At 43.1% G+C, this 14,309-nt stretch overlaps 1 protein-coding gene across 2 annotated transcripts in view; it reads left to right on the top strand.

Moving 5' to 3' along the window:
* Window positions 1–14,309, top strand: part of SCP2 (sterol carrier protein 2) — a 59,758-nt gene that overhangs the window by 36,334 nt on the left and 9,115 nt on the right. For both annotated transcript variants that reach the window (XM_075002407.1, XM_075002408.1), the window contains 3 exons: window positions 1,832–1,985; window positions 9,000–9,093; window positions 12,515–12,644. In XM_075002407.1, coding sequence (XP_074858508.1) covers window positions 1,832–1,985; window positions 9,000–9,093; window positions 12,515–12,644 — 378 coding nt within the window. The remainder of the gene's footprint in view (window positions 1–1,831; window positions 1,986–8,999; window positions 9,094–12,514; window positions 12,645–14,309) is intronic.

A 14,309-nucleotide genomic window follows, 5' to 3' on the forward strand; every position in this document is an offset into this window, starting at 1 on the left:
GCTTACAGCTTCCCTGAGCAGTGGGGAACCACACAACAGCCACGCTGGTCCTGTTCCATCTTCCCCAAGTCACAGCAAGCAGGATCCAGGCCAGCCATTCTGGTGATCCTCCCGGCTCCCCCACAGGTGTGGGGAGCTGGGAACCTGGCAGAAGCCATGCTGGTTGGGCTCCAGCTCCCCATGGCACGGGGAGCCAGCAGCCAGCAAGTATGGTACGTAGTTAGCCCCCTTTTAGAAATCCGGATGCCTTCCTGGCACCCCAAATACTGGGCTGTCCTGGCCAATATGGGATGGATGGTCACTGGGGAACTTGTTCAAGATGTGTTGCTCATGTCCATTCCTGCCCCTCTCTTGGAGCTGCCAGCAAGAAAGAATTGAAGACATAAGGCTGGAAGCATATAACATCATGGCAGCACTAAAGAGGGAACCACAGCCAACTTTATGGATACTACTAAGGCAAAAAACTCAGACAAGTGTGCAGGTGGGCACTGGCAGGCCTGGAACAGAATGGCCATGAGTAACACATCTGGAAGAACAGTTATGAAAGGTAAGTAGCTAAGTTTTGTTTTTGTTTTAGTTTTTTTTTTTCCTTCCTAAAACCAAAGATGGCTTAGGATAGAGAAGCTAAATCCCAAAGTCAGATGTAAGACTATTAAAATATTCTATTATTACAGGACAAAGATAACTTTGAAGGATGTCTATTTCACTGGAGAAATCATGCAATTTCTGTCCCATCTCTTAAGGGAAAAGTACAGACAAATACAGTTTTTTAAATAAACCTCTGCACATGAGTTCAAAAATCTTCCTACTCCAGACATAACAAGAAATAGGGTTCTATCCAATGCCCATTAAAATCAATGGAAGAATGATCTTAGTGGACCTTAGATCCACGGCCATATTTAGCTTCACTGTTATATAGTTGTTTTATTTTCTGGAAAGATCTTTATACATTTCACCAGGGAGGCAAAAATTATTAAATGTTTTCAAAAGATTTTTAAAAAAATGTTCACCACCTATAGTACAATTGAAAAGGTGCTGTATTAAAAAAGTTTCAACTTGACAGTGTTTTTAAGCTGAAGCTTTCCAAAAACACCACTCTCTGGGAATTGGTCAATTTTTAATTTTGCCCAGGTTCATGGCATCCTCCTTGTTTGCTCATTCTCTTAAAAGAATGAATTATCAAATGTTAAGATTTGTATGCTGCAAAACATATTTCTGTATTAAGTGTTATATCAATGTTTGTCTAAGCAGCCTTACTGCGATATTAATATATGATGTAATAAAACCTGAAGACCATTATGTTAAAAATAAGTTGTTTGGATCATGCTATATTTTAGCTATGTAAGAGCTAAATACTATTATTACTTAAGTCATGGTCAGTATTTGATTTATCACAAAAGGAAATAACATTTTTCTCTGTTCGTGTTGAAATCAGTATAACTTTCTAGCCCAAAATGCTCCTAGCTTTTGTATTTCTTACTTTCAGTTCTTGTATGCAGTGTGGCTGTAGCTGTGTCATCACACAATATTAATATATTTTATTGGGCTAGCTTCTGTTGATGAAAGACAAGCTTTGAGCCACCAGGACCTGAAAAAGAGCCCTGTGTGCCTCAGAAATGTCACCAACAGAAGTTGGTTCAATAGAAGAAATTACCTTATCCTTTTAAGTTTATGTTTAAAAACAAACAAAACCTTTAAGACAGACTTGTTTCTTAGGATTTTGTTTACTAGAGTTCTTTAAATTTTAGTTTGCCGAAGACATAGTATGATCCAGAAACATATTGTATTTGGAGTGATCCAAGATTTGTCTTCTCTGTGTTTGATTTTTTAGGTCTGGCTCAGTGTGCTGAACTCTGCTGGCAGCTAAGAGGAGAAGCTGAGAAGAGACAAGTTCCTGGTGCAAAGGTTGCTCTGCAGCATAACATAGGCGTTGGTGGTGCTGTAGTTGTAACGTTATACAGAATGGGTTTTCCTGAAGCTGCAAGGTAAGCTTTTATCTATTTTTGTTAATGAACGTCCACATAACAATGTCATCTAAGAGGAAGTATAATTATATTTTGGAAGACGGAGTTTTGGTTAGTATGTCATGTTTAAATAATGCGGAAGATCCAGTTTGGGAGCGCTGAAAAGAAAAATGTGGGTATAATTGGCAATTTTGCACATTCGGTAGTTTTCTCAGTACAGTATCCTGTTAAAGAGTCTGCTCGAATTATGTTTGTTCCCTCACACCAGGAAATAATGCAGTCCCTGAATGCAGAACTCTTTCAACAATATTTTCCTCAGCATTTATATTTTTTCTGCAGTCCCTTTAAAACTTTCATTATGGTTTTGGCTGCTTTTTTCCCTCCTTAATTGTGGTCTCATAAATATCTGTCTCAGTATGCAAAATGGTATATAAATTATGCTTTTTTAAATTCCAAACATTTTAAGATTGGCAACATTTTTAAGATTCCAAACATTTAAAGTGCCATAGTGTTCAAAGTGCTCCAGTCTGCAAGGACCGTTCACTGGCAATTCCTGGATACTGTGATCACTAGCCATAGATTTCTGCCAAATTCCTTTTTATTTGTTTAGACGTAAAATTGTCATTTGGATAAGAAGTATGAAATAAGAGAGTAGCTTCATCCCTTTTTATATTCAGAAATTATTATTTTTAGTATCACAGAGAACATGTCAGTGGGATTTTGATTTTTAATCTACCAAGATCATGCTATTTTTTGTTTTGGAGTTCTTATTTAATGGACTTTTCCATTCTTTTTCGTGGGGCCAGGATTTCCAACTCTACTGGCAACAATGCCTGTTTCACAATCTGTATGCAGCACTAGGCTTGTTACTACTTACTGAAAGTACATTTACTGGGAAGAGTTCAATAATCCTCATCACGAGGGCTACTTGATGACTTCAGTAGATGTGGAATATATGGCAAAGAATTGGGGTCTGCTTCTACAAATATTTTCACAATATTTGTTATAAAAGTGTATTGTAGGAATAAAATACCCATAGTTTAGGAACAATGTATGCATGTCTTTACAGCAGAAGAATAATTAGGACTGTAGACATATGAGGGCATTTCCCATAAAGAGAGATTATAGGATTATAGAAGTTCTTAATTCAGATGGGGATGAATAAGAAAATATGTGCTGCAGGTATATAAATTAATGAAAAGTATATGGAAGTCCATTTAAGTTTTCATGTTTTTCTGGTCCAGTAATAAAAGGATAAGGGGGCAGGTAGGCTGTAAACATTAAAGGACAGCAAAGAAAATGATTTTTTTTAAATTAAACAGGTTATTAGTCTGAGGACCTCTGTCACAGGATTACTGAGGCCAAGCATACAGTAAGATTTAAAAATGGCAAATCTACATGAAATCAAAATAACTGTAGTTGCCGTAAGGGTCATTAGGTATTCATTGTTAAACTGACTACCAAATGGGATCACACACAAATTTCCTCATTGTATAATAAGCCTATTTAGGTAGCATTTTCGAAGTTTTATCCCTTCCTGTGGCTCATACAGTTTTCACTAAGATTATAGTGTGCCATACTATTGTAAATACAGTTGGTCCATTCTGATAAAAACAATCCTGAACTGATTTTTTTTTTTATTTTTGAACTTTTTACACATATTGTAGTTTTAAATTATTAATATGAACAGGGGTTGCCCCAAAATATGCCAGCCCATAAAAATAAAAGGATTTTGGGAGGGAACCTGCTAAAGGAGGTCTGTAGCCGAAATAGCGAGAAGAGCCATTTTTTTCAAATTCAGTTACGAAATCAACACTTCAAGAACTGCAATGCATGTGAATACTAGACAGTCCTTAATGAATAAGGTGAAAGCATACTTTTTGTCATTCCTGTTTTAAGAATATCACATACACAATGATTTGTATCGGTTAGAAACTTGTTACCCCCATCTCCAGGCTTTACCTCTCTCAACCCCCCCCAAGCTGCCTACCCTACCCCAGGTTTAACCCCTTCAGGTCCAAACTGCACCCCCCCCCACTCCAGGTTTAACCCCTCTCATCCCCAAACCCACCGTCACATCTGTAGGATTTACCCGTCTCAGCCAATGAGCTCCACGTGCTGCCACTGCTCCTCCATAGCCACCACCCCCATGTCCCGTCATCATTGTGTCTCCCCCCCCCCCCCCGACCCGCTGCTCCCCTGTGCTTCTTTCCCCTGCTGCCACCTCAGTGCAGCTTTGCAGCTCTGGTGGGGGCAGGCTCAGCTGCCCCTCCCCACAAGCTCTCCTGCAGGTTGACTTCCCCAACATGGAGTGTGTGGGCAGCTCCCTGCCCTGCTGGCTTCCCCCTGGCACAGCTGACTGCTCGGCCGCTCCGGAGGCTGCTCTCGCTGAAACAAAACAACTAAATTCTGTTTTAACTGCGGGCATTGTTTAACCGGCAACATCTTACCAGAGCTGCAGGTGGAGTCAGCAGCGGTAGCACTAGGAGCTGCAAGAGGCTCCTTAAAGAGCCACAGGTTGGTCACTCCAGTGCTAGAGTATATTGCCTCTTTTTTCGCTTTCAACCTTGTGTAGAAAAATGGATATGGTGCGTAGTGTGCTGTAGTGTTGCTGTAGTTGTATTGGTCCCAGGCTTGAGCTGTGTGTAGTTCAAAAGTTATATCTTTCACAATATGACCTCATTCATCTTGTGTCTCCAGTGCTGGTTTTTACAGTCTTTGTTTCATCTCTGTTCCAGTATTTACTATCTGCTGCTTTCAAAACGTGAAAAATAAAATTCTCATGTAACATTCCAGAGAAGGAGACATCGTTTTCCAACCCATTTCTCATTGTAACCCCATATCTATTTTTTGATCAGGCTTTTATTTATCTTTTTCATAATAGCTGGGTCTACACGTGAGCGCCTTTTTGAAAGGGCAAAAATCGATGTTCAGTGGTTGAAATAGCGGCCATCGAAAGGGAGTACCTGCCACCATTATCGGATCGGTATTTTGATCTGCTCTTTTGAAGAGCCGCCGCAGGTCTTTCAAAAGAGAGCATCCAAACGGCTCCAAGCCCTCTTTCGAAAGAAGGGAGGCAGGAAACGCCGCGGGCGGGGTCCTATGGCTGACAGGCCCTTCCGGGGCTGCAGCCAGCCACCTCCTTTAAAGGGCCCCTCCTGCCACCCTCCCCACCGCGCGAGCTGAGTGCTGCCCAGCCTTTCCCAGTCTGGCAGAGCCCACCTGTTCCCATGATGGAGGCCCAGTGACAGCTCCTGCAAGAGGACACCCTCGTTACGGACGCCCTGATGGCAGTGCTGTGCACGATTGCCGCAGCTGCACCCAATCTCATCGGGTGGCTGGGTGGTCCCCCTGGGGCACCCCCCGGGGTGCCCCAAAGCCTCTGGACCCACCCCAGCAGCACTGACTGGTGGGAGTGCTTGATGCTAGGGGAATGGGGTAAGGAAAGGTGGCTGCAGAACTTCCGCATGTCGTGGCAGACCTTTGAGGAGATCTGCCACTGGCTAGCCCCTGCACTCTGGCACCAGGACACATGCATGCGGCCAGCCCTCACGCTGGAGAAACAGGTCACGATCGCCGTCTGGAAGCTGGCCACCTTGGACTCCTACCATTCCGTGGGACAGCAGTTCAGGGTGAGCAGGGCCCCCGTTGGGGCTGTACTTATGGAGGTCAGGTGGGGCTGGGTCACGCATCCCCCATGGGTGGTGGGTGGTCTGGGGCTGCAAGGGGCTGGATTGATGGGGGGCAAGGGGCTGGACGGGGCGGGGGCTGGATGGGAGGGGGCAGAATGGGCCCGAGGTTGGGGGGAGACAGCTGCCAAACCCACACTAGAGCGCTTGTCCCCCTTCTGCCCCTGCAGGTTGTTGGAGCCATCAATGCAATGCTGCTCCATAGGGTCGTCTGCCTGGGGGATCTGGACAACAGTGTTGCTGGCTTCCAGGACCTGGGCTTCCAAACTACATCAGCAATGTGCCCTGGACGGAGGGGACCTGGCTGTGGCCCACCTGCCCGAGTCCCCACCCATGGGGTCCCTGACCGCCCCCCGCCAAAGGACACTGACTTCCCCCAAAGGGCACCAACCCACCTCCCATGGGCTGGGCCTCCTGGCCCAGGAGTGTGTCCAGGGGTCTCTCATGCAGGTGGCCCTTCCTGGCTTGACGTGTGCAGGCCCCAGCTGCTGTCCAGCACTGACCAGCCACTGCCCCAGGCGGCTTACAGTGCTGTCCACTGAAGGCGGGTGCTGGGCATTGCTGGTTAGCCACCACGGGGTGCCGCATCCCATGTGGGGGCTGGCCTGTGTGCGGCCCGGGACCACCAGTCCTGCGTGTGGGCAACTCGCCGCTGCGTCGCCCCCAACCTGTGGAGCATGTGTGCACCCCTCCCTGTACGTACTGGAGGCTCCCTTGGCAACGTCTAGGGATGTCCGGCTCCTGTTTGCCCCGGCTGGAGAAGCAGGAGAGGATCACAACATCAAGGTCCCCCTCCTCACTTGACCACCCCGTGGTCCCCTTGCCCTCCTAGGTCCCCGGTCCGGGCTGCTGCTCCTCCTCCGGCTGCAGATCCTCAGCTGAGGTGTCCAGGAATAATGGGGATGGGGAGCTGTCCTGGGGCCCCAGGATGCCTCAGAGCTCCTGGTAGTAAGGGCATGTGTCTGGAGCTGCCCTGGAGCAGCCAGCCTGGTCCCTGGCCTGGGCATAGCCCTGCCACAGCTCCTTTACCTTGGAGCATACCTGCTCCGCGATACACTCTGGGTGGCCCATGCTGTGGAGGCCCTGTGCCGGGCGGGTGAAGGCAGCGGCATTATGCCGCTTGACCCCCATCTCGTGCAGGACCTCCCCGTCCTTCCACAGGCCGAGGAGGTCCCGCAGCTCCCTCTCCGTCCGGGGGGAGGTCCTTCCCCCCACCGCCCCCGGGAGCCCAGCAGGGGCTCGGAGGGGTGGCCATGGGGCTCACGGGGGCGGGGCTGACTGCTGGCCATGCTGCGGTGCTGGAGTGTGGGGCTGGAGCACATGCAGAGGCTGCTCCTAGCTGAAGCGGCCCCACGCTCAAGCTGACCAGTGCCATGGCGGACCCGTATTTCGAAAAAGTGGACCATGGAGCGTCTACGTGTGTACTCTTTCGATTTAGTATTTTGAAAGGGACCGATCTTCCTGATCTGGGATCAGGGTTTGGTTTTTAAGTCTGCGTCCTGTTCTTTCAATTTCCCTTCGAAAGACGGTTTTACCCATGTGGATGCTCCTCCCGCTCTTTCGAAAAAGGGCCTCTTATTTTGATTGTTTTTGTGCATGTGTAGCTAATAGAAAGTGAGGGCTCATGTTTAATAAAAAGCCAGGGGTGATGGTCTACTTAATGTATTGTGAGATTTTGCAATAGGGATCAATACACGTTTCTAAACACACAGACTCAAGAAGCATTATATTGTTGTCATAGTTCAGAGCAACCCCACCTGTATTTCTCCCTTTATGGTCTGCCAAGGACATCTGCTTTAGACTTCTGAAACCCTCAGTGCTCACTTGTCATCTGTGGAGCTCCACCTCTCTTTCCCTCCTAACCAGTTTCTTTTTTCCAGATCCAACCTCAGGGTTTGGCTGGTTTTGTTCTTCAAAATCTGTAATGAATTTTTTCCATGGTTGCAAGTTCATAACCATCTCATATTCAGAACCAGAACAACTGTGAATACTCGAGTCTTTGTTTGTGATATAACTTGTAGCTTTAGTTTGAGACTTTGGGAACAGCTAATAAGAAGACAGTGGTCTTCTGCTCTGGGTGTAGCTTCAAAAGACTTAATTTTTGTATAATCAGAGATGGGGGAATGTGCGTTCAACACTTGCTATTGGTTTTACTTAATCGTATATGCCAAAAATCCATTCTAGTCAGGCCTTCTTTCAGTGTAGCCCTTTTGAAATTAATAATCCTTTCCAGGATTTACATTTCATCTTCCCCCTAAGGAGACTGCATATGATCCTGGCCCACAATCTTACATAATGTTAGCATTGAATATAATGAACTCAAAAACTAACTTGATTATATTTAAATATTTTTATTCACACATATGGCAGGAAATTGCCACAATTATTTACTTTCTTGACCTCTCCCACCCTTTTTTTGTTTTTTAAAACTGTAAGCTCTTTGGAGTAATGATGGTCTGTTCAATGTCTGTACATTGCTAGCAGTTTTAAAATAATATGTTAACATTGGGTAACAAGAGGAAAGCTCTTGCATTTCATGGTCATAAAGACCTTTATCACAATTTTTGTTTCATATTGGAGCACCATTTGGTTTAAATCATCAGATCTAGATGTATTGTAATCAGTGGCTCCAGGAATTAAAAGTTGCTCTGAATCTCCTTCCAGGTAAAGGAAAGCAGAGCTTGGTGTCTTTATGTGTAGCTCTAGATGAGAAGGATATGTACATAAGAGAGGGCTTATATTTAGTTTCTTTTCCATGGTTCTAAGGTCTTGTTCTCATTGCAGAGTTCACTTGCATTATAACTTGGTTCCATCCCCACATACTTTCCCTTAATTTGAATGTGATGGTGCTTTAACTCTAGTTTGCTGGCCTGTGGGGGTATAGGCAACAGCTTGAGTTTGCATAACTCATCAGCTGCTAATGTAATCACTGTGCAGCTTGAGTGTTAGTTTGTAGTGTGACTGCTCTCATCTGAGGTAAGCTAACTTGAATTTACTTAGCAGCAACAGCCGTTTTTTCAAAATAACTATCCTGGCATCGGCACATGCTACCACTGTTTCAAAGTAATTTCAAAATAATGGTTGGCTTATTTTGAAATTGTTAAACCTCATTGCACAAAGAATAGCAGCTATTTTTGAAATAGCTATTTTGAAATAGGTGCTGATTAGACAGGGAATAGAACCTATTCTGAAATAAGCCATAATGTGTCCAATGACTCTATTTCAAAATAGGCTAAGAGCTAAGTGCTATTTCATAATGCATTTTGTGCGTAGCAGCATTATTTCAAAATAAGGCTGCTGTGTAGACAAAACCCTAAGTGATCTAAATGAGTGGTTTCCTTTCTAGCAACCACCGCATCCAGGCTATTCCTACCAGTGCAGCTGTTGATGGATTTAAGTCCCAACTTGTCTTCAAGGAGATTGGAAAGAAACTTGAAGAGGTAAACCACTTTTTAAGAGAGATTTTATAATAGGAAACTTATTTGTTACTTGTGAGAGAAGCTTGATCATGTAGCTTTTAAAATCACACCCCAAGTCCTTCACTGCATACATCGTTGTGTAGTCTGATCCTCTGAACAGATGTGACTTCTGCATCTCTTGAACCAAGCAGTAAGTTAATGATGAATTTTAGGTATCAGAGGGGTAGCTGTGTTGGTCTATATGTGCTGTGAAGTCCTGTGGCACCTTACAGACTAACCAGTACTTCGGAGCACAAGCTGACAAAATGGGCCTTTGCCCATGAAAGCTTATGCTCCAAAATGTTGGTTAGTCTGTAAGGTTCCATATGGCTTCTTGTTGTTTTTGATGAGTAGTAGGGTTTATTCTGGATGCCCACACTGCTGTTAAATATTAATTTAGTCTTCAGATTTGTGTCCCTTCTCATGAGATGGTTATTTTTCCAGAATGTCTTTGCTCTAGCTGTTCTTCAATATCATATCTTCCATCTTCTATAATAAACAGCAATAATTTCTCACTTTTTGTAAATCTATGCTGTTAACTGGAATCTTGACTGTTTTTCCAACCTTTGATATGCTTAGAATTTTTTCTTGTCCATATTCTACTCTGGCCCATATTCTTTTCTTTTTTGTATATAATCTTAATGAACTTCATTAGACTTCTTCTGAATCAACCAACAGCACTGTAATCTGTATAGCAAATGTTATCTACACAGTTCCCATTCTTGTTAAAACATTATATTTAGTTAATTTCATCAAACACTTGCCATAAATGTTGAATATTGTCATTGATTTTATTCAGCCTTATTTCATGCCTAACTTAACCTCATTTAGGCTTTTTCTGTCCCACTATAATTGTCTTCTGATTCCAGTATGCAGTAATTACTTCATTACTTGGAATTAGAACACATCAGTCCCTAGAGATTTTAATATACAGTAGACCCTCGATGTACACAAGGGTTACGTTCCTGCGTGCCCTCCTGTAACTCGAATTTTGTGTAAGTTGCTGTGGGGGGGGCAGCTTTTTTCCTGGCAGAACGCACGTTCTGCAGCCGGGGAAGCATCAGGAGCACCCAGAGCTTCTTTTGAAAGGTAAGTCCTGGGGTTGGGAGGACAATTCGGGAGGGTTAAGCCTGGTGGTGGGCTGGAGTCATTGGAGGGGGGCAGGGAGGGGTTAAGCCTGGGATGGGTTAGGGCTACAGGGAGTGGGGGGAGGTTGAACCAGAGCGGTGCACTGAGGGTTTGAACCCCAAGCCGGGAGTGCCCACGCCACTGCTTCTCTGGGGCTTGGTTACAGCTGGGAGGAGTACTCCCCACTAGTGGGGGGGCGAGCTGGAGCTGTGTGTGGGTGGTGAGGGGGGTACGGGGATGCTGAGCTGGGGCCACGGAGGTTGGAGTAGGGTCCGTGGGGGTGGTGAGCAGGGGCTGGAGCCCAAGCCCTGTGTTCCGCGTCACGGGCTGGAGCCCACACACTACGTAGGGGTGTAGTGCTCCAGGGACTGGGAACCCCCCGCACAGGTTGGGGCTGAGCTGGGGCTGCGGAGGTGGGGAGGGGGCGAGGGGGTTTTAGCCTGAGCTCCTCTAAAACCTTTCTCCCTACCTTTCCAGCAGTGCCACTCTGGGAATGGGGTTTTAGCCCACCTGGCTGCCCCCAGGGGCAGGCAGCTAGGTGAGCTAAAACCCTTACCCTGCCTTCCCAGAGCAGTGCCTAGCAGTGCTCTGAGAAGGCAGGGGGAAAGGGCTCTTAGCTTGCCTAGCTGCCTGCAACTGCAGGAAGCTAAGCAGGCTGTCAGCTATGTGTCTTCAAGTTGTGTGAAACTCGTGTTAAAGGGAGTTTCGTGTAACCTGAAGACGTGAAGTGAGGGTTTACTGTCTTGAGAAATTTGTAGCGGCTCTCTCAAAGGCTTTTGGAAGTCAATGAAACACAAGTATGCTGTTTACTTATTTCTGTTGTTCTTTCTTAGATGAGCTTCAAACTAATAAAGCTGTTTATGGTGTCCTGTCCATGTTTGATTCCATAGTTACACGGTTTATTCCTTATCAATCTTTTCCTTGCATTTGGTCTTGAACAACTATCAAAAGGCTCTTAGAGGCATGCAATCCTAGGCTGATAGAGCTTTTATAATCCATAGTGGTGTTCTTTTGGGGGGGCCTTTGGTATCAAGTCAAATTGTAAAATCAGCCATACTCTTCGTTACCTGTGCCAGGGCTTTCAACCCTTCATCACCTATATTTTTAAACAATTCATCTGAGATTTCATCATATCTTAATGCTTTTCCATTCAGAAGCATTTTTATTGCTGCCATGATTTATTCATCCATTATTTGTAGGTTTCCCTGACAGGTCTCAAGCCTGTCACCATCGTGTATACTTCCTTAACACATTTTTGCCATAATTCATTCTTGTCTTTTAGAGTCATAGATATGGGAGTATTGACCATTTTTGTTTTTAGGATCCTACTGATTGCTTTTGTTTAATTAAAGACTCTTACTTTTGTGGTACATTTAACTCTGTTCTCCTTATCCATTTCTTCAGTTTCTTTGTATCTCTCATTCAAACTTTGCTCATTTGTTGCATTTACGCATTGTTTTATTTAGTCTTTGATTAGTCTCTTTTTCTATAGCTGATTTTGTGTATTATGCACTCCTACTTATTACTAATAATTTTTAGCTTTCATTTGGTATTTGCTGCTTACTGTGTTAACATATTAAAAAGAAAAGATCACTTGGCTTTTTTCCAAGCTTAAAGGAAAAAACATGATTGGGCACACCTGTAATTAAGAAAGTAGTATTAATATTTGTTTGTTTTATAACCATATATTTCCATCTTTGCTTCCAAAATTATAATTTTAATTGGCAGAAGCCTTGGAAGCTTTTATTTGAGACATTGGAATTATTTATTATTTCCCTTTTAGTAGACTTGATATATTGGGAGGAGGTCACTCTGAAAAATGGGGAATGATTGCATTTATTAAAGTGATTATGTATTACCATTAGTCTCAAAATTAAGCGCTATTCAACTTCAAAATGTATGTATTTATGTACAGTATCTATAATACATAATTCAGATTTGTGTGCACTAAACATAGCATAATGATTTGAATAGATGTTTAGTAACAGATGTTTAGTAAGTTGAAAGATTCATCTCTTGCTAATAACAGAGAGGTAGCCATGTTAGTCTGTATTCTAACAAAACAAAGCAGCAGTCATGTAGCACTTTAAAAAGTAAGAAAATAATTTATTAGGTGATGAGCTTTCATGGGGCAGACCCACTTCTTCAGATCTGGAGTTTTACCTATATTGCTAGTTAGTATAAACATTTGTCAAATTATTTTAATTGTGGCAAAGGCAGTGGAATGAAGTGATTCACTTGTCCATCATGTGTAACTTCTGTACAATCATTACAGGAAGGAGAACAATTTGTCAAGAAAATTGGTGGTATATTTGCCTTCAAAGTAAAAGATGGTCCTGGTGGTAAAGAAGCAACCTGGATAGTTGATGTGAAAAATGGTAAAGGTTCTGTAGATACTAATTCAGGTCAGTGCTGTTATTTCTCCATTATATCTTTTGGTATAACCTGTACTATCTGAATGAGAAAGAAACAGCAGGTCCTTGAAGGATGGGTAAAAATATGAACTTCTTTAATTAAACAATAACTAACTATTTTTGAAATCCCCAGTTCCTTATTGACAAATGAAGTTAACTTTTATTCCTCATTACATATGGCTGAGTGCTGTTCTTCTGTCCTTTTATTTCCTATGACCCTTTTTTAAGGCTTCTCAGGTATGCAGTATTTGTAGAGATTATCACAGGCATATGACTTTGGAAGGACCAATGCCAGAATTTAAAAAAAAAAAAAAATTGGGTTGCTGCTGCACCAGTGAATATCTTAGAAATGCCTGAATTGGCAGATAGAAGATTGTTGAAATCTGGGAGGCAGCCATAGTTGCAGCTGCAAATGGGCGTATTCATGGCCTATGTCCAGAATTGTTGCATTCAGTGATTATCCTTGTTTTCACTTAAAACTATCATGCACTGCTGGTGATATTGACAGGCCTGCTTTTACCAGTCAAGAAAACTTTTTTTTTCCCTTCTCTCTTCTGCCCCTACTCACAAAAAAGCCCTCCCCCATTAAATGGGATAAAACTGGCCTGTCTAGTTACTCAGCGGGAACTCTGATAACAAAACCATGTTAATTTCAAGCCCTATTTAAAATTTAAAAGGGTAGAGGGAAGAGAAGTCAATATTGACTGCATGGGTAAGGATACAAAACTTGGTGGGCATAATTTTCTTTATATCCAATCAAAGAAGTTAGTGAAAACTCATTGTGGTTACAGATAAAGATGAAAGAGATATCATTTTTAAGGTTTATGGTTAAGAAGATCTTAGTCTTTTGGGGCTGCACTAATTCAGCAGCTGTGGATGTGAGCTTTTTGTTAAGAAATATACAAAGGAAAATAGAACACACACGCACCTCCTCTTGCAAAGCTCTCAGCAGGAAATGCCTGAAGTTGGAGTTTATCTAGTGATACATATCTCCAGGAACTGTCTCAGGAGAAAATAGACATCTAATCCAAGTTCAAGATTTTATGTTTAATTAGAAATTAATTTCACTATAAAAATCAAAAGGGTAAAAACATATGAATCTGACTCCTGGAGTTAACTTTTCAGTAATCACATAAGGATCTGTTTCCTAGTGGAAGGGGAGTTAAATACAAGTTTCCCAAACCTAATATGAAATAACAAGCAGTCCTGAAGCACTTTAAAGACTAACAGATTTATTTATTAGATAATGAGCTTTTGCGGGTAAGACCCACTTCCTCAGATCTGATCTAAGCTTTTTGTGAAATTACTGACTAACTCTGAAATATGAAGTAATACTACTTAGTTTTCAGCACCTCTCACAAACACTAAAATTCCCGATGCAGTTCCAGGTACAGAATAGGAAATGTTTCCTTTCCCGGCAGATAAGCATCAAGTTGGAAGGAGGTGCTTATGCAAAGTAGATAAGGTCATGCCCAGTAAAGGTGGTGTTCTCTGCTTCATTTCTGAAGGTACATCTACACTGCAATAAAAGACCTGTGACACCAGTGCAGCTGACTTGGTTGACTGGCTCAAATCTACTGATTTTAAACTTGAGCAGCAGGGCTATAAAATTGTAGTATTGATGCTCCAGCCAGAGCCCAGATGTTTGTACTGGGA

The sequence above is a fragment of the Carettochelys insculpta genome, chromosome 9 (assembly GCF_033958435.1).
Source record: "Carettochelys insculpta isolate YL-2023 chromosome 9, ASM3395843v1, whole genome shotgun sequence".
In the NCBI taxonomy this organism is placed as follows: domain Eukaryota; kingdom Metazoa; phylum Chordata; order Testudines; family Carettochelyidae; genus Carettochelys; species Carettochelys insculpta.